The sequence below is a fragment of the Crocodylus siamensis genome, chromosome 13 (genome assembly GCF_052110815.1).
Source record: "Crocodylus siamensis isolate JL-2025a chromosome 13, ASM5211081v1, whole genome shotgun sequence".
NCBI classification, from domain to species: domain Eukaryota; kingdom Metazoa; phylum Chordata; order Crocodylia; family Crocodylidae; genus Crocodylus; species Crocodylus siamensis.
Window position 1 is genome coordinate 20,290,019 of NC_143407.1, and position 23,813 is coordinate 20,313,831.

The 23,813-nt window shown below is 48.8% G+C and overlaps 1 protein-coding gene across 2 annotated transcripts in view; it reads right to left on the minus strand.

The window, feature by feature from the left end:
- Positions 1 to 23,813, minus strand: part of MMP28 (matrix metallopeptidase 28) — a 31,263-nt gene that overhangs the window by 1,450 nt on the left and 6,000 nt on the right. For both annotated transcript variants that reach the window (XM_090025981.1, XM_090025980.1), the window contains exons 2-7: positions 17,301 to 17,380; positions 15,718 to 15,905; positions 6,518 to 6,739; positions 2,373 to 2,618; positions 1,911 to 2,060; positions 1,259 to 1,426 (exon numbers count right to left, since the gene is read on the minus strand). In XM_090025981.1, coding sequence (XP_089882107.1) covers positions 1,259 to 1,426; positions 1,911 to 2,060; positions 2,373 to 2,618; positions 6,518 to 6,739; positions 15,718 to 15,905; positions 17,301 to 17,380 — 1,054 coding nt within the window. The remainder of the gene's footprint in view (positions 1 to 1,258; positions 1,427 to 1,910; positions 2,061 to 2,372; positions 2,619 to 6,517; positions 6,740 to 15,717; positions 15,906 to 17,300; positions 17,381 to 23,813) is intronic.

Here is a 23,813-nt window from a genome sequence, read left to right on the forward strand (position 1 = left end):
CCACAAACTAATTAGGCAGGAGAGAGGAAGGGAGAGAGGGGAAACTGAGGCACAGAGAAAGGCCCATAATCACCCATCAGGACAGAGCAGAGCAGGAAACAGAAGTCAGGCCAGTGTGCTGTTCATAAGGCTGAATTGTGTAAGCTAGGACACCTGCTTGACACGAGAGATAACACCAATGCAGTCCAATAATCCTCCTCCCTCCACTCCCCATTTGTTTGTCTCACCAACCTGTTGCCTCATCACTGCCTTCTCCACAGGTGCCCATGCCATACTCAGTACTGCAAGGCCCAGAGCCCAAGCTAGTGCCTCCAGCAGTGGTGGTGATACAAAGAAATAAAAGCAAGAAGAAAAGCATCTCCATGTCATCCCTGGCTTGTGACCATTTCCTCCCATGCTTTAACTCCAGCACTGGCTGTTGCTGGCCACTTGCTTACCCTGGCAGGGCTGGGTTATGGCAAAGAAGGGAACAAAAGCTCTTTTCAAACAGCTTGTCCAGCTCACAGGCTGTGCCTGATCCCAACCCCGCAGAAAGGGGTGGAGCAAGGGGGAAGAGGGGCTGCTGGCCCCTGCCCAGCTGTAGCAACAAAGCCCCCATTCTGAGTGGCCTTTGCGCGGTTTCAGTTAAGAGCTCATGCTATCCTGACAGCCATTTTCCTCTGTGGCCCAAGTCTGTGCAACTACCTGCCCTGACCACTCTGAGCCATCTCTTGGGACGCATAGAAATCGTGCATGCATGGACAGAAACACAGTACCCAGCATTTCATACCCAGGGACGAAGGTTGCAATTTCCAAGCCAATGAGACCCTTAGCCCATGTGGACAGCTCAGAGCTCTACACTGGTGCCCTGGGTAACTGAAAACCTATAGAACTTGGGAAGTACTTTCTGTCCTTGGAGCTCAAAAGGTTTTGCAGAGCTGGGGCAGTATCACTGCTGCTTTCACAGAGACAGCTGAAGCACAATGAAGAGAATGGGTAGAGCTCCCCCAAGAGCACACGGTGAGTCAGTGGCAGGCTGGGAATAGAACCCAGGAGTCCCAGTTTCCAGTCTACTGCTATTTATTATGTACATTATGGTGGCATCAAAAAGACCTAGTGGTGATTGGGAACCCTTTGTGCTAGGTGTTTTACAGCTCTAGTGCCCTGCCCCCCCGGCACTGCTGCAGATGGGCAGATAGACAGACAATACTAAGAGAGAACAAGGACATAAGGGGGAAGATTTTTGTTGCTCCCCCCTTCCATCCTCAGGTCTCATTACCTTTGAAGAAGTAGAATTTGCCATCTGCCTCTGACCAGGTGGCCGCATCAATGCCAGCTGGGAGCCCTGCCCATCGGGTCTGCAGGGGCTGTGGCTCTGTGGCATTGCCCCTCTTTGACACCAGCCAGTAGTGGTTGCCCTTGAAGATGTACAGGTTGTGATCTGCATCTGTGCAAACAAGGGGGAACATGAGCAAGGGGCCTTTGGTAAGAACCTGAGCCAAGGTTCCCACAACCAACCCTCATCCCTGCAGCACCAATCAGGGGATAAAGCTGTGTGTGGAAGGGCACTGCAGCAGTGGCTCCACCACTGCATCTACCACTACTTCCTCTCTGCCTCTGGACCTGCACTCAATGCCCTCCACTTCTTCCTCACCACAGAGGACCCTTTCTTCTCTAGTATCAACACTGCTGCAAGTCCCCTCTCCCTGTATCCTCACCTCCACCTGGAGGCACTGCTGCCACATACACCTGGCATGTCTTTCACTACACATTGTCTTTCCTGAGCCCTCTAATATCTCAGTCCTTTCCACCTCTGACTTCCATAAATGACCTTGTGGAAGGCAAACAACTCCAGTAAACAGGGTGGATCAGGGGGAGGGCCCCAGGAAAGGGCCCACCATTGAGAGGCTGGTTCACATGCACACGCTCACCAACAGTGATGGCATCAAAGAAGGAGTGGCAGTAATAAGAAATATGTCTGCCTTGCTGCTGAGTGCCACCTGGGAAGGTATGGCTCCAGTCCTGGAAATGAGCAAATACTTTCCCTGGAAGCTGCACAGCTGAGCCCTTGGAAGGCTTCCCTGTGATAGGAAGAGAAAGCAGAAGATATATCCAATGCCTGGACAGGCAAAAACATAGGTGGCTTCTCCCAGCTCTTTGGTAAACCCAGGCTGTATGGTGACCCTGGATTCACACAGACTCCACCCAGGTGGGGCTCTGACCAAAGATCTTAGGTCCTGTTGTCCCTGTCTGTAAGGCTTCATACGCTATTGAAGCCCTTTAAATAGGAGGTCCTATTGTGACTGGTACCCTGCCTCCCTGGCATTCAACATGGATTTCCCTTCGAGGGTAGGACCAGGGGTCAGAAGAGGCTCTGAGAAAGCTAAGCTCACCGTACAGGTTCTGGACTGCGAGGATGTCGTCCCAGCTCAGGACAAAGTCCTTGCTGAGTTTTTTATAGTAGGGAGACATCAAGGCACTCTTGACGGGCGAGTGCTCCAGTCCCAGGGTGTGCCCAATCTCGTGTGCTGCCACGATGAACAGGTTGCGACCCTTGCCGCTGTGCAGGGACCATCTCTCATCACTGTCAAAATGGGCCTCCCCACGACGGGGGAAGAACGCGTGGGCCAGGGCCCCCCCTGGTGAAACACAAGAGGCACAGGAAGTTAGACTCCCCACCCAGCTCTGTACTCTGGGCTGGACGCCTGGGCGCAGCAGGGTTAAGAACACAGCAGCAGGTCCATGCGCAAACAAATACAGTGCCAATGTGAGACTGACAGCCACATAGCCAGCCCCCTCTAGGCAAGTCCCACCCCGGTGCTGCACTGGCAGGGTGGATTTCCTCCACACCCTCCCAATGATGAGGGAGAACCATACTGAGGAACAAGTCTCCTGAAGGGACTGCTGCGGCCTGGATCACTCTACAAGCATGTCAATGGTAGTGGTGATTTGGTGAGGTGCAAGTCTCTCCACCAGGAGCTGCCATCAGTTCACACAGCCAGTGAGACCTGTGGATTAGGGTTGACCCAGGCTGGATGTGAAATGCCAGCCCCGGCTATTCCACCCTCAACTTGATGCTCCACAAACATTCACTGAATATTTTTAGGGCCTTGTTGCATGTTACACTTAGGATATGTTTTATTTAGAAAGTAGTAAGCATTACTATGAGTTAGAAAGTTTTCTGAGCAGTCGCACAGTAATGCTTACTATGATCCCAGCCCTCTGAACAGGGTTGGAAGCCAGGTGTGCAGTTGACAAACCACTGATTGTAGGTCCCAGCCCTGGCCCTGCATCAGAACCAGTAAGGACTGCTAACATTATCTCCGTAGAGCAGTTCCACTGTAGTGTAACATGCATAAGCTCTTAGCACATTTACCTGCTTGAATGCACTGATGCTTGTTTTAAGTGCGGTTAACACATCATAACTGTAACGTGGGACAAGGCACTAAGACACCAACAGACCCACAGCAGTGCTATTCAAGCTGGTGAAATTGAGGATCTAACACAAAATTTAGATTTAAAAATCTGTTTCCAGAGATGATGAAAAGGAGCTCAGCCCAAGACAACAATGCTTTAAAATTAAATGAATTGATCATTTTGATGGCCTGAACTAGCTGCAACATTGTTTTGTGTGGGAATTAAAAAGCCTTTTGAAAAAGGCTGATCTTGGATACTGGGGACTAATCTTTTTAACAACAGAGAAGCTAAAATGAATTCTGTTATTCACTGGTAAACAGTGGGTGTGGGACTAAGTATGTTGCAATGACTCACTGTCTACTGCCTCAAGGCTCTATGAACTGAAGTGATACCAGGGATCTCAATACCTCAGAAAGGGTGTGATGGACATGGAAGGTAATAGTCTGAGTTTTTAAAAATCTACGATCCGGAGTTTGTAAAGGAAGAAGATATACCACATGTTAAATAGATTTTGTACTAAAAGCAAAGAGGGGACAGAACACAGGGCCTCACACTAAAGTAAATCACTCCACTCTGGGGTAGAGTAACTAGACAGTGGTGTGAGTTGCACCAGTATATCACCAATGAGTCTGCTCCTTAAATCACTTTCATCCCTGGGTAGTGCTCCTGCACAGTGCAAAATAGCCCCCAGCACCTACATGCTGTAATAGTTTCATAGTTTCTAGGGTCGGAAGGGACCTAAGCAGATCATCTAGTCCGACCCCCTGCCATGGCAGGAAAGAGTACTGGGAGTCAAACGACCCCAGCAAGGTGCTCATCCAGCCTCCTCTTAAAGACCCCCAGGGTAGGAGCCTGCACCACTTCTCTTGGAAGTTGGTTCCAGACCCTAGCCGCCCTGACTGTGAAGTAGTGCCTCCTGATATCTAAACCTAAACCTACCCTCTGCCAGCTTGTGACCGTTATTCCTGGTCACTCCTGGCGGTGCTCGGGGGAACAGTGACTCCCCTCAATGCCTGCTGATCCCCCCTGACTAGTTTATAACAGGCCACAAGATCCCCCCTCAGCCTTCTCTTGTGGAGGCTGAACAGGTTCAGGTCCCGTAGCCTCTCCTCATAGAGCCTGCCCTGCTGCCCCCTGATCATGCGAGTGACCTCCTCTGGACCCTCTCCATGCTGTCCACACCTCTCTTGAAGTGTGGCGCCCAGAACTGGACGCAGTACTCCAGCTGCGGCCTGACCAGTGCCGCATAGAGGGGGAGGATCACCTCTTTGGACCTGCTCGAGATGTATCTGTGGATGCATGACAAGGTGCGGTTGGCCTTCCTAACTGCCTCCCCACACTGCCGGCCCATGTTCTTCTAGGAGTCAATGATGATCCCAAGATCCTTTTCCGCCTCCGTGCTGACAAGAGGGGAGTTCCCCAGCCTGTAGGTATGGTGCCGGTTGTTCCTCCCGAGGTGCATCACCTTGCACTTGTCTGTGTTGAAACCCATCCTATTCTCGTCCGCCCACCCTTGTAACCTGTCTAGGTCTGATTGTAGCCTGTTGCATCCTTCCAGTGCGCTCACATCCCCCCACATCTTAGTGTCATCAGCAAATTTGAACAGGGTGCTTTTTACCCCCTCGTCCAAATCCCTGATGAAGATGTTGAACAGTGCGGGCCCAAGGACCCAGCCCTGCAGAACCCCACTGTCCACGTCCTTCCAGGTTGAGAAGGACCCATCCACTACCACCCTCTGGGTGCGGCCCACCAGCCAGTTGGCGACCCATTTGACTGTGTGGGTGTCTGCACCACAGCCCCCCAGTTTCTTAATGAGAACGGGGTGAGAGACAGTGTCAAAAGCCTTCCGGAAGTCCAGGAAGACTATATCCACTGCTACGCCTGCATCTAATGATCTGGTGATCTGATTGTAAAACGCCACCAGGTTGGTCTGACAGGACCTGCCACTGATGAACCCGTGTTGGTTGCCCCTAAGCATGCAGTCTCCTGCTGGCCCCTCCTGGATGTGTGCCAGCATAATTTTCTCAAACAGCTTGCCTAGGATCGAGGTAAGACTAACCGGCCTATAGTTTCCCAGGTCCTCCTTCCTGCCTTTTTTGAAGATGGGAACCATGTTGGCCCTCTTCCAGTCCTCCGGTACCTCACCAGAGCACCACAAGTGCTCGTAAAGCCGTGCCAGGGGACTTGCAATGTCCTCGGCCAGTTCCTTTAGAACTCTAGGGTGGAGATCATCCGGGCCGGCTGACTTGAATACGTCCAACCCCTCCAGAAGCTCCCTAACTAAATCCTCGCTAACCCGTGGCCCAGGTGTGCCTCCCCCGGGGCCCGAGGGGGGCCCAGCAGGGAGGTGGCTGTTCTGGTCCCTACTTAGGAAGACGGAGGCAAAGAAATATTGCCTATAGCAGGCAGCAAGGTTGGAAAAGCTTGTTGTGCATCCAGTTCTTACTATGGAGTAAAATCCAGAGTAAATCATGCTGTAGTAACCATATTGTGGGTCCATTCTCAAATCTGTAACAGTGTAATGACAAGCATCACCTATTTTATCAGAGCCAAACATTGAGAATGCAGCTCACCCCAGGTCAGGAAGGTATGGAAATTTGTAGCAATCCCCCCAGTAGGTCAACACTTTAATCATCTTTGAGGTGGCACAGAACTAGCATCCTTATTCACAGCAGTTGTATATTAACCTCACTCCACTGTAATCCACGGAGCTCCCATGATTCACACCAGCTGGGGCTGGGCCCCTCATCCTTAAGGGCCTGTGGTCATGAAAGGCTGTGAGGCACTTATCTTTTCCAGGACAAGTCATTCTCTACTTAGATTGGAGCATTACTCAAGCACTGCCACCCTTCATCCCAATGTCCTGGCTCAGGTCCTCCTTAGAAAGTTCTACCTCACCTATACTGGCCTCACATTGGTGTAAATCAGGAGGAACACCATCAAAGCCCAATGCAAGAGCAGTCAAGCCCAGCCTTTTTCTTGAAGCATAGCATCCTATTCATCGTTAGCAGCTTTATTGAAGGGATGGAGCAGCCCTGCCTTGTCCCACCACCCACTTCTCGCTGCCTGGTAAGAGTCCACATGGTAAAAGAGCAGCTTACAAGGAGGGAGTGATTAGCACCTGGCCCATCAAAGGCGTTGCCAAGTCCATCGTTGTGGTCACCATGGAAGAATGTCAGGCGGATGTCAGCAGGGCCGTCCTGTGCCTCCCAGAACACCAGGGAAGAGACGTTGCTCCAGAGCTCAAAGGCTGCTTTCACTGCCAGCTGCACCTGGTGCTGGGGTAGGTACCATGGCCAGTTCACAATCCGATAGCTGAGGTGCCGTTTGTACCACTTTCCACCTGTGAGAGAAAGGAAATGTTGCAGAGAGGCTGCTAGGACTCGGTTCTGCTCCTTGGCAGCAGTCTTTTCTATGCAGAGATCTACCTGTGCTTCGCAGAGGATGGCTCACGCCCACTGAATGACCTTTCTGTTCCTCTGCTTCCTGACTATGCAATGCTTGCCACCACCCTCTACATCACCACTAAATCAGCCCTGGTCTCTCAGGGGCAGGAAGGTCTGTGCCCCCTGGTACTAGAAATCAATGGGGATTTTGCCTGAGTAAGGAGAGAAGCTGGATCACAGAGGCTGACTGATACCTTTTCAACTCCTTGCACAGCTACCCAAACCAAGAGAAGCAACTGTATTTGGACGAGAAGACCGTCTTCCCCTGGATTCCAAGGCTGCAAACACACAATCCACTTACTCTGCAACAAATCAGTTAAACCTAGGGCAAAGTTACCCCTTAGTACACAGTAGCACGTAGAATGTGGTGTATGCCCACTCCCTTAGTTCAGTGGTGCCCAACCTTCCACCCTGCCAATCAGATAAGCATGGGGTTGGTCCATGGGCCTGATCCTGTGTTGGTTTGATCCAACTTCATGCCAGCCCAAATCTGTGCACTCAGATCCAACTGGCCCGACCTGGACCTGCTCCAGCCCAATCTGGCACACAGGGGCCATGTTATCCAGCCAGTGGAGTTCCTCATGGGTCTGGAAGTTTGGTGACAGGGGAGCGGCAATTAATACTGCCACTGCTTTCCTGCTGTTAACTTTGTGGACCTTTGGGGAGCCCCGCATGCTGGATGACGTGGTTCTGCAGGCCCTATCTTGCCTATGGGCCAGAAGATTAGCACCCTACCTTAATCTATTTCATTCATGGGGTAACTCTTTGGTGCCCCAACACCTAGTGGCCAGACACTGTAAAAGCACCTACTGCAGACAGCCAGACAGCCCAGCCTAGTTATGTATCCACTATTTACAATGGAATAAATTTACTACAGATTAAAATACAGGGTAAATTACTTCATGGGTATCATACTATGTGTCTGTACTCTTAGTGCAGTTCTATTGGAGTCAATGCATCTACTCCACTTTCCCCCAACTACTCCACTTTCCCCCAACTGAAGATTTGACCCAATAACTTAGCACCTATGGATTTCAATGAATGAAAACATGGTTGCTTCTCAAAACTAATATCCCACAGGGGGGGAGGAAATACCAAGGATGTAGGAACCAGAATGACTGTAGCCACATGGGGAAGGCTGGATGCGACTGTGGCTACAACAGCCTAAGAAGAATGAGATTTCTGGCACCATTAACCAGAAAAACTGTGGACTGGGGGTCAGCGAAAAAGATCCAGTCCCTGGAAAAAATACTGATAGGTCTGAAACTTGCTATCAGGAAGGAATAATATTCAAGTCTGTAACAGACCCCAAGCTAAGGTCACATAGGAGGCTGCAGAGAAACAGAAATGGGAGCTCCTACTGCTCTTTGTTGGGATGAAACCCAATTCTGGGAATGAGTTGCTTCACACAAACCCTGCTGGGGGCCTATGTAGCAGAGATCAGATCCAAGGTCATCAGGCAACAATGCTGCACTTGAAGCCGCTAACCTATGGCACAGGGCAGGCTGGGGTTTGTGCTCATCTGCCTCTCGCATGCTGTGTACCAGGTGTTGTGTAACATGCTTTTGATCTCTCAGTCAAGCTGCACTTTCAAACACAGGCAAGAATCAGGTCATAGACAGATGAACATGTTACTCCAGGGTAATTTACATTGGTTTTGTATATGGATGTAAGTTACATCTGAGTCAGGAACAGACACAAATGCAACTATCCCAGCGTAGCTGAATGTCCTTGGCACCTATTGCTGCATTTCTCCATGAGGTGGGAGGGGAGCATATCCGCATTTAGTGAACTGCTGCCCTGCAGTGCAGTGGATATGGACAGAGGAGACTGAAACCAGGATAACATACAGTTCTCATTACTGTGGTATCTATGTGCCTCAGTCTATAGGGTATTTATCTGAGTGGTAGAGCATGGCAGTGGTATTTGCATGACTGAACTGACTGTGACTTGTCTGAGGTCACACACGGAGTCTGTGGAAGAGAAGAGACTCACACTCAAGTCCTCCAAAGTACTGGCCTTCCTAAGGATCAGGATTGCCCTGTGAAATGGAGTTGCACTGATTTACCCATCATAATTCCAGGGAACCTTGGAATGCTATACATGCATATGCAGACGCCAAAGAACAAGGAGAGTGGGTTTTATTTGGTTGTGAAGAAATTCCTGGGGTGACACACATGCTTTATATAAGGGCTGAGCATCTTTGTCTACAGCCAGAGCCAACAGGAATAACCAACCAGCTGGCTAGATGCAATGCCTGGGAGCTGCAACTCTGGAAATGCTTCACATAACTTTGCTGTATGGGTGGAGCATTACCCAGGGGAGATGCTGTGCTGAAGCCTTACTTCAGAGATAGACAGGCACTCTCCCCATTGTGTTTCAAGCCATATTTAGAAAGCGGTGCAGGGCTTAGCATTTTGCACCAGCTATAACTGTCCAAGGCAGTTGACAGCAAGAGATTTTTTGAACATCTAAATAGATTCTTATGACCCTTCCACTTCTAGGACCCCTTCTCCAACCCACCAGGCTGAACAGGGGCAGAAATCTGCGCTCACTGGTCACTAGAGTCCAAACACACAGTTTGGCAGCAGTAGCCCTAAGGCAACACTCCTTCAGAGACCCACTCAGACTCAATATTTAGGGCTGGTGAAAAGCAGGGAGAGGAGACTACCATACTGAAGAGAAACAGGCCTGCGATCCTAGGCCAAGTCTGTCCCAGGCTGCCCCAGGTTAACCCCTGCAGAGCTCTTTGAGATTTATCCAGGGATAGTTCTCATTGGAATTTGGTCCTTAACAGTGGGTAGTGCTTTAATGCACATTAGTCTATTTTAATGCACATTAAAGTGTCACAAAAAATCATGCACTTTCGAATTAAAATGGGCTAATGTGCCTTTTTCTAGTACCTCACAATGGAGGTACTAAATTTAATGTGCATTAACAAAAGTGAATTAATGAATGTGTAGATGCAACCAGTGTGGATGAAAATCTAGTGCCTATCCTGCAGCTCTTCTAACCCACCAGCACAACAAAATGATAGTGAAACGGACTTGGAACCCAGATGAAATCAACAGGGCCTCAGTTCAACAACTGGAAATGAAAGACAAGATGCAAGGGGGGCTGGGGGCAGCCCTGCCACTGCAGCAGGCAGGCACCAAGCTCAGGCTGGTGTGGGCGATAGGTGTCCCTCACTCCTTAGCATCAGCCCTTTCTACTTTAAGCAACTGCAGACAGAGCTATGAGCTTGCTCCTGAATTCTATGGGCTCAATTCTAATCTCAGGCTATGGTAAACCAGTGATTTACACCAGACTAAGAGCCAGTATCTATAAACCCAAATAAGAGCAGCTGAAGGCGAAGCTAGCAACAGGATCCAGGAAAGACCAGGCCCAACCTTGACAGTTGGCTTTCCCCTAGTAAGTCTTGCCTATTTCCTGGCACTTATTCTGTTTTGTTGAGGCAGCACTTTCATAGCAGCCGATCCCTCTGGTGTTAGGGGAGAAGATCAGTTTTTCTGCAGCCGGCAGAGTGAGTTTCAGGCTCTCATTATGGATTCCTCCATACACACATATCTCCTGTCACAGGCACAGCTGGATCAACTCCTGATGCTGAAGCCAAGAGGATTAATGCAAGGGGATGCACATTTCCAGCAGGCTCCCTTCCCTCTTGCAAGGGCAGCCTGGGACTGGGGCTAAAATTTATAACCTCAACTTGTAGAAAGTGGGGAGGTGTTGGGCATTGTCCTGGATCCTGTTCTCACTCCATTAAAGTGAGTGAGGGCACTGCACAGAGGCAGCTGTGACCATTGCCATGATGGCTCTGAGGGGTCTTTAGGGAGAGGCCAAGCCAGGGAAAGCTTCAGGAAGTAGGTGTGTTCTGTGGCTTGCTACCTGCTGGTGCTTTAATCGGCATTGCTACAAGCAGCAAGGTTGATGGGCAAGTTATTCTCCCTCCCTGCAGGAGACTGCAAGGGGTATTTGCAGTGGGGAGGGGATCCAGGCTGTCAGGAAGGAAGGGGACAGGGAGAGGTGCTACACCAAGTCCTGGCCCTATGGTGAGCACAAGCTTTGAATGTCCCTTCTTCAGAGAAACCCAAGATCCTGTTTTGTGCATGGGAGGGCAGCTTCTTACACACAGGCTAAGTGTCCCAAAGTGCAATCAAAACATTTATCTCCTGGCTTAATTAGTAAAGGCCCACTAGGCTGGACTAGGGTTCAGGCCCCAGCTTCCAGCCACACTGCATGGTTCATTCCATCATTTATGTTCACTCAATAGGGGACTATGCAGCTTCTGCCATGCCAGCTTCCTCTCCCAGATTGACTCATCCTGGCTAAACTTGTCCAGTGAATTGGCTTTGCTGTCTCCTCCGAGATGCCTTCACACTTCAGGGGACTCTCCAGGCTTCAGTGAATAGATTGGGGCTACAAGGGCTCAGTCTGGGACCAGACAGGCACCCCTCACTCCCTCTGACCCCATGGGCTTCTCTTAGGGACAGACATTACACATAAACCAGTTTAAGTGATCAGAAACTGGTTTAAACCTGTAACAGAACAGATGTTCAGTGCACATAAACCAGTCTGAGAATGGCTGAAACTGGTTTGAGATAAATCTGGTTGAATCTAGTATCAGACTTAACTGATTTGGCTCAAACTGGTTTATGCAATGTGTGCTGGAGATACCCCAAGCATCTGGGCATGCTCTCTGGGCTGGGTGGGGCTCTCTGCTCCACAGCAGGGCTGGCTCCACCCCTCTGCTCCCTGGCTGCAGCCTTCCCCCACTCCCTGTTAAGCAGGAATTCCCCCCTCCCTCTCCCTTCCTAAGAAGGTGTCCGTATTAGCTAGCTGACCACATGCTGGCTAGGGTCCCTGATGAACTAAAAGGCAGAATCAACAAGCAGCTGGTAATGTACTGCCTTGTTTTCTAAATTGGCTGATAAACACTGTTATCAGTTCCCTGCTGGGCTACTCACATCCTGCAGCAGCCTGGCCACGCCCCCCCTCCCTCAGCTCCATGCTGTGGAAAGAAGGAAAGGCTGCTCTAGCGCCCCCAGCTTCTAGCCTGAGCCACTGCAGGCATGTGCCTGCACGTCTAGAATGTCTGTCCAGTTACAAAACTGATTTAGCTTAGCCAGGTTAGACTAACCTACAAAGACTGCATCAATTCAGGCTCAGGCTTTTTGAATGTCTGACCCTAGCCCTAAAGCAGAATCCAGTCCTAGATGTAAGTTTATAGGAAGTGGGAGCAAGGGGATGCCAGCTGAAAGCAGCAATTCTTGCTAGCACAGAGGAGTGGTGCCGCCCACCACAATGCTCTTTCCCTTCAGTCTGTTTCACCCACTGCAGTGAAGTCCAGGTGGTGCCCAGCAGGAGGGAGGATCAGGCTCTGCACTCCAGGACCCTCATTGAGACCAGCACTTGCTCAGCTCACTGCTATCCTGCCAGCCACCCCCTAGAGCCAGCAGGGCCCAGCTGTTCACTCAGTTCCATGGGACTGCTCACACCAGCAGGCCCTGGCTAATCGGCCCAACCACCATCTATGTCAGCTTTATGAGCAGATGCACATAACTAGATTACGGTGTGAACTGGGACACAAGGGCACTGCGTGCAAAGGACTGGGGGATGGAGGACATGAGATCCAACCCAGAGCAGACACTGCACCCTGCACTGTTCACCTCAAGGTCCATTTGTCTAATCACGAGTATTTCAAGGAACTTCCCCTCTGCACCACAAAGCCAGATCTTTCCTGTCATTCAGCTCATTCCTTCTGCACCCACTGTACTTGCCTACTAGCCTCAGGGGTTCCCTCTCCACATTCTCATTCCCTGTCTGTACCCACAGGGAACACCAAAGCTTCAAGTGCAAAATCTCCAAGGCTTGGCAGGTTCTGCTGTGCTGCTCATCACCATAATATAGAGGTACAACTTGACTCCCATGGATCTGATGGACAAGATCTCTGTGAACTCAGAACATTGCCAAAGATTTCTGTCAATGCTTCCTCTTTCCTTGCATTTTGTGTAATCTGAGGCAGCTACCTTCCATCCCAGAATCAGCTGCATATTAGTGACAGGCGGATGGGCTTGCTGTATGTATGTATATGTGATCAAAGAAACATCCTGTGTGGCTCTGCAAGATGCAACATGCCATTTTCCACCCCAAGACTCTAACAAACTCCAGGTTTAATCATTGGGTTTCTTCTCCAGCATCTCACAGCAGGGCCATAAATCTGTCTCTTGGTTACCTAGCTCTCCAGTACTTCCCTGAAGTCCAGGAGGATCCGTTCTCCATGGCTCTTCACTAATCTATCCAGGTTCTACTATACCCATCTATGATGCAATGTTCTGGGCTCACCTACTCTCTAGTGACACCTTGGCACCATACCACATGATAGATCAGCCTCCCAGTTACTGTGGGCATCCCAGGGAAAGACATAGCAGTTGCTGTGATGTTTCCCCAAGAAGGGTGACAGCCATGTTTTTTTTGCAAACCCACAACCCACCCACAAGGCTGTACAGAGCAGCCAGCACAGATATTCCTCTACTCACATGACTTAATGGAGTGATCTGCAGATGCTGCAGTTGTCAGGTATAAGAAACCCTGATTTGTCTGGAGGAAAAAAATCTGTAGGAGCCCTGCTTAGATCCCCAAGTGTTAGAGATAGACAGACCCTATTCCAGAAAAATCAGACAGATGGTAGTTTGAGTGGTGGGAGGGAAAGAGGGGGAGGAGCCCCTTCAGCCCCTGGAACTATCTCCAATATCAGAAATCCCAGAGAGAAGATGCTGGTGGCAGGAGGGATCTTTGCTTGCAACTGCCAGCTCTACCAAGGATCTATCATTCTTTTACGGCCCACAGCTGTCATTACTAAGCAGTTGGTTGTTTAAAGACTGTCACCCATGGCTTCAGAGCCCCAGACACAAAGATTAAAGCCAGACATGGTTCAATTCAGGCAGGTATGTGTAGCCACTGCAGATGGTAGCAGCATAGGGGAGCATGTCCATAGAAATGGGGCTGGCTTAGGGCAAGGCTGGGCAACCACAGGCAGGACTTCTCAGAGAAGGGGATATTCTCCTACAAGACCAGCAGTGCAAGAACTATTGCATGAGATGAACTGTCTGAGTGCAAGTCCTGCCAGGCTGGATATTTCACACATTCTGTTAATTTTTCCAAGGAAATAGGTGCAGCAAAGAAGCAGCAGCTGCTATGTCTTTCCCTGGGATGCCCACACTAACTGGGAGGCTACTCCATCATGTGGTATGATGCCAAGGTTGTGTCCTGGACATTTACTACAGGGGCTTCAGCAGCAACACAGCCCATGGAAAACCAGAGGTGGGGAGGCAAAGAAAACTGAGAGGGTGGCACAGTAATCTGGGGTGAGAGCAGTGGTCTGAGGTCTGTGATGCCTCATGTACAGCAGGGATTCTCTGTTTAAGCTCTGGCCTTAGGCAGAACACTGCTGTTCCCTTCCTGATGCATTCAGAGCAGCAGGGCCTAAGCACCCTTCCCAGTGCAGCCCAGCGTCTCTCCAGTTAGTTCAGGATCCAGCTCCAAGTTACCCATCTCCTCCATAGATCTGCTCCTGCCCATCTCCAGCTATGGCTCTTCCTGATCTTTCTCCATGAGGAACTCCTTGCCTAGCACACAGTTTCTCCACTGCTGGCACAACAGCCATCTCCTCTGCAGTCTTCCTCCTCCACCTTCTCTCTCTGTCTCAGAGAGGGCATTAGGTGCATCAGTCTTAAGTCAGGTAGAAAGCAGGATAGATTTGCCTTTTACAGACAAATCAAATTAGAGATGCATAAGAATCCCTCACAGCATCCACTGCTTATGAAATCTTATGCATCCCTGATTTAGTCTATATGGTAAATAATTACCCTGTCTTCTCTCCATCTCTTCACACATTGCTTCTGCAAAGCTCCCTTTCCTATGTACCAAGAACCCCCCTTCCCCTCCCTCATGCCTTATGTCTGTAGATCCCTTCCAAGATACAGCCTGTATGTAAGATACTAAGATTCATATTCTGTTTTTGGGAAACTAGGCATGTGCAGCCATCCCATGGTGAGGGAGAGCAACCAACCTGTTCCCATGGTTGAAACCCAGCCCATTTGCCTTTGCCTCGGCAGCTAGAACAGCTGCAGACTTCTCGCTGGCAGCTTGAGCCTGCACAGAGCACTTACCTCATCTCATTAACTTTTCCCATGTCCCAAGCACAGCTGCTCCAAATCTGTTCTCTCTAGGGAGAATGTTGTTATCCTGTGGATTGGAAGGCAGCTTACAAGAGACAGGGGACCTGATTCAGCCCCAGGTAAATATTGGCTTCAGAGGAGTTAGTTCTGCTAACCTTAGTGACAAATCTGGTCCTGCAGCAATAAGTACATGATGACACTCAGAAAAAGTTGATTCAATGGACAAGCCGGCAGCAGATGCTTCCTTCTCCCTCCCTGCGAACACTAGGGGATGCTCAGCAGGTTACTGTTATAAAGGGAAAGGCCAACATTTTCACTGCCAGGCACCAAGAACAAAGTATCCCAGTTTTCAGAAGCAGAGAGAATCTACAGCTTTCAGTAACAGCTGCACCATGAACAGCAAGATGCTTGGACTGAGGTGCCCAAAGGCATTGCAATGGGGCACCATGACAGCAGCAAGTGTAGCCAGGTGTGCACTTAGTCTCAGTAAAGGGAATGGAGCTTACTCAGGTCCCAGCAGCAGTGAAGATGCAGCAGTCCTGGCCTGGCTGACAACACCTCAGATGAGTGATAGGAGCTCTGTGAATCAAGTCACAGTATGTAAAAGTTCAGCCACCTGTAGGTGGGCAAGGGCTCAGGTTTTACTGGCTCAGAGCCTGCACTAAGGAAAAATTTTTGCAAAGAGTGAGAACACCTACCCTGCTGTGCATAACGCCTTCTGCGCCTTGCCTCGGCCCTTCTGCCGGAGAATACAGCACGCACTCGCTTGGCCCAGGCAGTGTGGCTTTCCGCGTCATTCACCCCACAACGGGGCAGGCTCATCTGATGGACTGTGGAAGCATCCAGGACTCCACTGACTGGCAGGTGAGTCACCCACTGGAACTCCCTGGAAAAGAAGGGGAAGCATCAGCCTCAGTGCAAAGGGCTGCATCCCCTTTCCATGCTGAAAGGCAGAGGAAAGCAAATGGCTGTGCATTGTGACAGCAGAACTTGGTATCTTCCAGCTCTCAGGCACTGGTTCACAAGCACAATCACTAACATGGAACAGCTGTGTGGTACCTTATGGAAAATGTGACAGCACTTTACACCTGTAGGGTCAAATCTTATATCCACAGAAGTCAACGGCAAAGCTCTCACTGACTGTACCGGGCAGTCAAGCCCAGAGAACACCGTTTACTCTTCTCTTAGTTTGGATATACATTGTAATACACAGGTGCAGTCCATCAGTGGAGCTTTTATCCAGCTAGCTCCACTGCCAATAGTACTGTGAAACTCCACTTGAGCTGGCTGCCCAAGTATTTCCCCAGGCTCCTGAGCGAGTCACATAGCCCATGCTAGACCTCAGGCTGCCAAAGGATTCACTGTCGTGGGGACCCAAACTAGAGAGGATGAAGCTTGCTTTGGTGGGTCAGCAAAAGCTGCCATCACACCAGTGTAGACATAGGCTAACAGGTGCTGGGTTTGCTAGTGCTAAATTCATCTCTCCCTGCTGTTCACATATTGACTGCATGGGGAGGGGAAAAGCTGTGTAGCCAGACACCCTCCGAAGGAGAAAATCCTCTGCATGACCTGAAACTGATGAACGAGAATGTGCTGGGGGTGGGAAATCCCAGGCTGGGCAGTGACCAGTTATGCAACTCTCAAGAGGAGCACAGCTCCCTGGAGACATCATCAGCAACCTACCCTCTATGCCATCATATGCCAGAAGGGATCAAGTGACCCAGTGGATACTGCACAAGACTGGAACTTGGGACATCTGGGTCCTGCTCCCAGCTCTGCTGCTGGCCTGCTGAGTGACCTTGGGCCAGTCATGACAGCTCTGTGCCTCACTTTCCCCACTTGTAAGAGACAGAGGATTGCCATCTCCCTTGTAAATCACTCTGAGCTCCTCTGCCAAAAAGCATTCTCTAAAAACCAGAGGACACTTCCTAGTGTGAATATCATCCCAGCAGTCGTGACGTATTCCAGTCAGCCCTAAACTGCAGATATTATTCTAACTAGGACACCAGACCATATAAGGCAAACAATCAGGGTAGTAAACACTACACTGAAGGGACTAGGCCAGCCCATTTGGTGCTGGCAGCTGCATTTTGTAAAAACAATTAGTTGGGATTTCATGTCTGGTCCAGAGAGGAAGATCACAGCTCAGGACCTTAGCCACTCAGAGACCCCTTACAAGGGCTTGAAGCCCTTCCAGTCCCAGAACCGGGGGGCTGGGCGAGGGTGTCACAGTTTGCTACATTCCTACATTTGGATTTGTTGTTGGAAGGAAGGCTCTTACCTCACTGCTGCTCGGAACTGAGCCGGGCTGTGAATGCGTGGAGCCGGCTCCTCAAAATAGCCATACTTCTCCAGGAACATCTACCATGGAGAGAGAAAAAAGGGGAGTCTTAACCAAAGCACTACTGGGGCAGCAGGGAAGCATCAGAAAACAGCAGCCATTTGCACATGGTTATTTGGAAACAAGAGATTTGCATTTAGGATTCACAGTTATCTAGATGTCACATACATGGTCATAGGGAGACAGAAATTCCCTTTCCCTGCTTGCAAAACACAACTCCCTACCATTTGAGCTAAAGGGACTTGCTTTTACCTGTTGGCAATCTAAAAGGCTTAAGACATCATGGAATAGAAATGTGTGTAAATGGGTGTATGCATACATGAATCTATGTGCTGCCTGATTGCAATCCGCACCCCCTCCCCAGGTTATTACATAACACTGTGATCATTTTTTTGTGGGTCTTCAAGTTTTTAGCCAGGATGTGATGGAGATCAGGGAGGAAATACTGCTAGGTGCGTCTCAGACAATCATGTGCTAACATGATGCAGACTGTGGTCAAAATTTACCACGCTTACTGAAGTGGGTCAAAGCATCAGGGGAAAGAGGAAAGCTCTGAGCTCTCTGAACTTTATTTTGTTCCCAATGAAGTGGACAGAAAAACTTGCAGGAGCCTTTAGCAGGGGTTGGATTAGGTCTCAGGAGAAATCTGTTGAGACAGCATGATGCCTCTTCTGGCAAAGGAGCTGAGCATGTTCTTGAATAGAGCAAGCATGCGGCTTTATTGTGCCAATCAGGAGTGCTCTTTAATTATTATTAAATTTTAAATAATTAAATTTAAACAAACAAAGGAATGTTGTCAGCTGCTACCTGATACAAATGTAAGTGTCTTCTTTTAAGTGCAATGACCCTAGCATTTTACACAACCCAAAAACAACAGAAATATTCCCAGGAAATATTTTCCCATCTGGATGGAAAGTTTTATTTGAAAAACAAACTTGCCCCCTGCAGTATCCTGCTATAGCCTGAGAATGGGAATGAAACCAACTAAAAACCAAAGAGAAATGGAGCAGTTTGCTTTCCTCATTCTAGTTAAGAGAAATGTCAGAAGCAGGAACTGAATCAGTGATACAGTCTGACTCCAGCAGTGATGGGAGCATATTTCCACTTACGGGCCCTGATTTAAAAACCTCTTCAGCTGTAACTACCATGTTCTTGGTAGGTAAATCACACTTCTTGCTACTAACTGAGTTATAACCTGCGCTGATAGAGCTAATGGGAGATCCGACAATTTTTTGGGACCAGGGTCAAACCATAGTCATCTAAAACACCTTTTGCAAGCCCACTCCCTTCTCCAGTTCTAAATGGTTTCCTCCGGTCTTTGGAGGTCTTCTCTGAACTCTTTGCCCCACTGCAATTGGCCCACAGCTCTTTCTACTACACATAGGGTGAACAAGGAATCTGTATTTACCCTCAGAGGTGCTTATACCTTCTTCTCACCCTATAACTCAATTCACTGAGCAGCTCTCCTCAGAGGTCATATTCTCCAGTACTAGTATCTTTCTCATTGTCCTTCAACTCAGCTGTTCTAAATCAGAAAGGATGGTCTAATCACAGATGGGTAATGGGATCAAAATCCTGGGTTCAATTCCCTGTTTTGCCAGCTATTCCATATACATGGCCTTGGGCAAGTGATTTGGATCAGACCCAAATAGGTATAGAAGCACTTCATTTTCCAATGATTTCACTTGGGAATTTTGCTGACTAAGCAGGAGTTAAGCACCTAAATGCCTTGGGCGTTTAGGCCCAGCCTACACTTAAGTCTTCCTAGCCTCATTGGCTGCATACAGATGAGAGCGGACATGGTGCTGCAGATGTGTTTGCAGTGCCACATACTGCACGGCAATGCTCGTCTGGACGTGCCTGTTGTCAGCTAAGGGTGTGGGTTCTCTCACAGCCAGCAAAGGCCTTGGTGCAGGCAGAGTCCTACAGCAGAGTTGATTTTACTTTGCTGAATCATATTACGCTAAATTAGTATAAACCCTTTTAAAAGAGCAAGATTCCCCTCCAGGGTGTTTCTGCCATTTAACTGTATCAGCATGATTGTAGCACCAAAAATAATGTGCAGGTAAGACCTTCTCTCTCTGCCTCTGCTCCCCACCTAGAAAATAGCAGCACTCTCCCTCACAAAGGTGTTGCAAAAATAAATACAGACTTTCCCTATGCCCAAATAAGGGCATCTGTGCCCGAAAGCTTGTCAAGCACAATTTTTCCAACTATTTAGTTGGTCTAATAAAAGATATCACATTTACTCAAAGAACCTTGCTTGAAAGAATAAATACATTAAGGGTGTGAGGCACTCAGGCTACAACATGCAAGGGAGAAGAAGTTAGGTTTTACATTATCATCCTTAAGTGCATGACATTAAATTTATTAGCACTATCTCATTTCATTGCAAGCAGCCCTCCTGGTTCCAACCACTATTTGGACTGTTTTTTGTGATCATCTTATTTCAGTAAGAGCCAAGCAGTTTCCATTTCATAGTTGCCAAAAGGAGAGTACAGTTCTACTCAATTCAGCTTTTAGCCAAGACTCAGAGAACAGCAAATCCAGTGACCCCATAGCACTGTACCAGCTCTGTTCTCCCAGGCACTTTCTTTTCCTTATCAGCTTTTCTGCTCAGATTCCTGCAGGAACACCCTAAATGAGGAAAAACAGAGACAGGCTCCAGATCTCAGTGCCACAGCCATGCCAGAGGCTGGTCCATCATCAGAAAAGCCAATCTTGCTCAGTGAGATTCAGTACCTAGACTAATCAACAAGGAACAATGTCTTTGTGATGCCTTTGCATTTATTCTACAGAATTTAAAGTATTGCCAGCTCTTCCTTTAGGTGTTTGACATTATTATTCAATACTCTGAATTATTACTTCATTGCAAATAAATGCACTCTGTAAAGCACTCAACAGAATGAATTAAAGCATATTTTTAATGAGGTCTAAAAACCCTTCACAAACATTTTTTTAAACACATGCTGTGCTTAAATGTCTTAAGTATATTTTCTCATCTGGGTTTGAATACTACCTCATTCATTTAAAAAAAATCTAATTTAAGTTTTTATTCACACAGGGCTCGTCTACATTTGAAAGTTTGGTGGGTATGAATTAAGGGGATTAGCTATTCCTGTGCATCTGTGTGAAAATACATATGTTCTGGAATAACTACTGAATGATGCCACATGTATTCTATTCCTTGTTTTACTTGCTTTGAAAATCAAAACAGATGAGTCCATTTCTCTTTAGTTTCTGGTCAGTTTAATTTTTAAAGTCTCAGGCACAAGGCTGCAATATTTGGGTTGTGACAGCAGCAAAGGAATTTTGATTTTCTGTAACTCCAGAGATCTCTGTCCAGTAACAAGGTGGCAAACTGTGGATGCTCCACATATGGAATTATTATTTATAGGGGTGACAATAAGCCAATTGCAGAGAGCTACTAAAACAGAAGCATAAGCCTTATGCCAGAAGGGATGAGTTCTGGTACTGCTGTCTATGGCAACAATCAGATTCTGAAGAAGCCAAAGTTTTTGCAGCAGAAATCTTTACGCATAATGCCTTCCCAGCTCTAACCAATAGATGATACACTCCCTGGACTTTCCAGGGCTCTTAATTCCCATCCCAAAGACACTGGGAGTGGGGAGGATTTAACATGATTAAATCTAAATGCTCCAACCTCATTAAAGTCATAGCTAGTGGCTGTAACTAAATGCCTTGCAAAGAAATGGGAATTTCCCTTAGGGATTTGCCTGCCCCTTAGCCACAGAAGGGGAAATGCTATTTCCATACGGTATGAAAAACAGCAGGAAATGAAGAGCTGAGCAGTAAAGGAAAATCTGCCCAGCTCCCTCTCTGAAGTAGACGGATGCAGCAGAACAAGGGAGAAATTCTTCTGGCTGGTGTGGAGTGGGGGCTGTACTTGGAAGGCAGGCAGCACCCCAGGCAGCAGGTCAAAGCATGGCAGAAAGAGGCTTAATGTGCACAGGAGGATAGCCTTACACATGCGGCTCAAGGCAGGCAGGCAGGCAGGGAACGAAGGTGGCCAAGGTAATTTAACCCTTCCAGGGTTAAAGTATCGTTCACTGAAGGTAAAGAGTGCCTTTGTGAGGCGATGCACACTGCCTTCAATTGGCTGATGGGGGAACTGAGGCAGGGCAGTGGAGTGACTTGCCTGAGCCCAAAGGAAGAATCAGAGACTGAACTAGAATTCTAAAAATGCAGTGCTTTCCACTAAAGCCCAGTGAAGATGATGAACTTTGCCGGACACTTTTATAGGGAATAGCTGTCCTGTGTTAGAACAGCCTGACAACCCAGTTCTGAACCAAGTCCTGCCTGGGGTTGCACTGCAGGAGACTGCAGTGTCATGGATACTGTATCCGTGTCCTTTCCTACAGCTCTCAAGGGTAACTACAGTTACTGTTCTGAAAAACATCCCCACTGATGGCTTAAACTGAGGAAACACCTTGCTCTAAACCATCAAGTGTCCTGGGTGGAACACAGCCAAGAAGCTCATACAATTAAAACCACCCTCCCCCTTCTTCTCAGAAACAGGATCAGGACAGTCAGAGGCTACAGATTTTGACCCTGAGACAGATGGATTTCTGGCAGATTTAGAATTGATTTGTATCCCAAACACCCGGACTGCCCTCCGCCTCGGCTGAATGTCAGTTTCAACCAGATGCCGTGTCCTTTATGCTTCAGCCTCTCCATCTGGATACCAGTCCCACCTGGCACTATTAAAAAATCCTCAAGGAATCTCAGTTTTTTTCTCCACTTCCCCATACTTCCAAGTCCAGACACCAACATCTGAATCATCTCAAGCCCACTGCCAGGGCATTGTGTGCTCGGTTATATTTTGTAACAGGAAAGCTGGGGTTTTTGTGTGGATAAGATGGCTGGCATTTGAGTGAATGCAGGTGAGTCCTAGGTCTGTACTTAAACTACTGCATTCCTTATTGCAAGACTGGAGCTACCAATCAGTGCAGTGAAAGACTCAGGACTACTATGCAGGAGCAGACCTAGAATTTTGAAAGGAGGGTACAGGACTGCAAGGTTGGCTGCAGCCATACACATGCACACAGCCCTGTGGGCAGAATGCATTGCAACAGCAGCTACCGAGGACTTTGAGTGCCTGAAGCAGGTATAACTGGGGGAGTCCCCTCCCTTCCACCTTCCCAGTCCACTCTGGGCACTTCATCACCTGCAGCAGTCAGTGGCCCCTCCTCTCCCCTCCCATTTTATCTAGATGTAAGAAGTGGGGACCCACCCACTGCTGCTGCTGTTCTGGGGTGACCCAGGGCTAGGGGAGCACCAGGGCAGCTTGTGTCCTGCTCCAGTCAAAGGCTTTGGTGAGCACCTGCAGTGTGCCAGGCTCAGCTCAGGACAGCAGTGGAGGTGGGTGGTCCCCCCCTTCCAGCACCCATTCCTTGCTCAATCCCCCGAGATGTCCCTCATTGGCTGACAGCAGGTGCTGGATTGGGGGCGGGGGGGGGGACCACCCCCACTGCCACCTTCCCTGACTCAACCCAGCACCCCATGTAGCTACTCCCCAACACTGGAGCCTCCCAGGCCAGTGTGGGGGTAACATGGGGGAGGAGACAAGGAACAGTGACCCACCTGCTGCTGAGCCCAGAACCCCATGCAGCCACTTCCTGCAGCCCCCAACTGGAGCAGCCTGTGTCTTTCCCCATCCCCCATCAAATAGGGACAGAAGCAGTGGTGGCTGGGTCCCCTCTTCCTCACGTGCTTCCTGCTTGGTCCCCCTGAGTATCCCCCATCAGCCCACAACTCCAACCACACCTCAGACTCTGCAGGGGACCCAGATGTCGGCAGCCACCAGCTCATTAGATGAGCTACACCACTGAGGGGGTGTGATTGCATCAGTGCAGCCCTCTGGATCCACCCCTGCGCCTCTGGAGAGGGGAGAGGGGATATGCCCACTGTCCTACAAGGAGATGCACAGGTGAATTCTTAACCTAGTGCAGTGTTGCCCTGACACTAGCAGAATCCCTTTACAGGATCAGGGCTTAAAATTATAAGGTACAATATCTCAAATGCCCCTCTGGACTCAGCCCCTCTGAAAAAAAGTCCTTACTGTGCCTTTGTTTCCCCATTGCCAACACCTGCTTTCCATGGACACTACCAGGATTGCTGAGTTTTTATAAACGATCATAGCATCCTTGGATGGCTAAAGGCTGCGACAAGAGGACACGTTTTAACTGTGTTATTCTCATCTGGTCCCTTGCTGTATAAAAATCTGGTTATATAAAGCCATCTTAAAAATGTCAGTCTTCTTTCCCACACTCCCAAGCCGCATTCCTGTTTGTGTTCATAACCTCTTGGAAAGATTCCTCATGGGTTTTTTCTTTAGCGCAGACACACACACAGACATATTACTGCCACGAAGAGTACTAGCTTCTTCCATCACTGAGAAGACAGTAAACTCCTTAACCAAGACCTGTTACA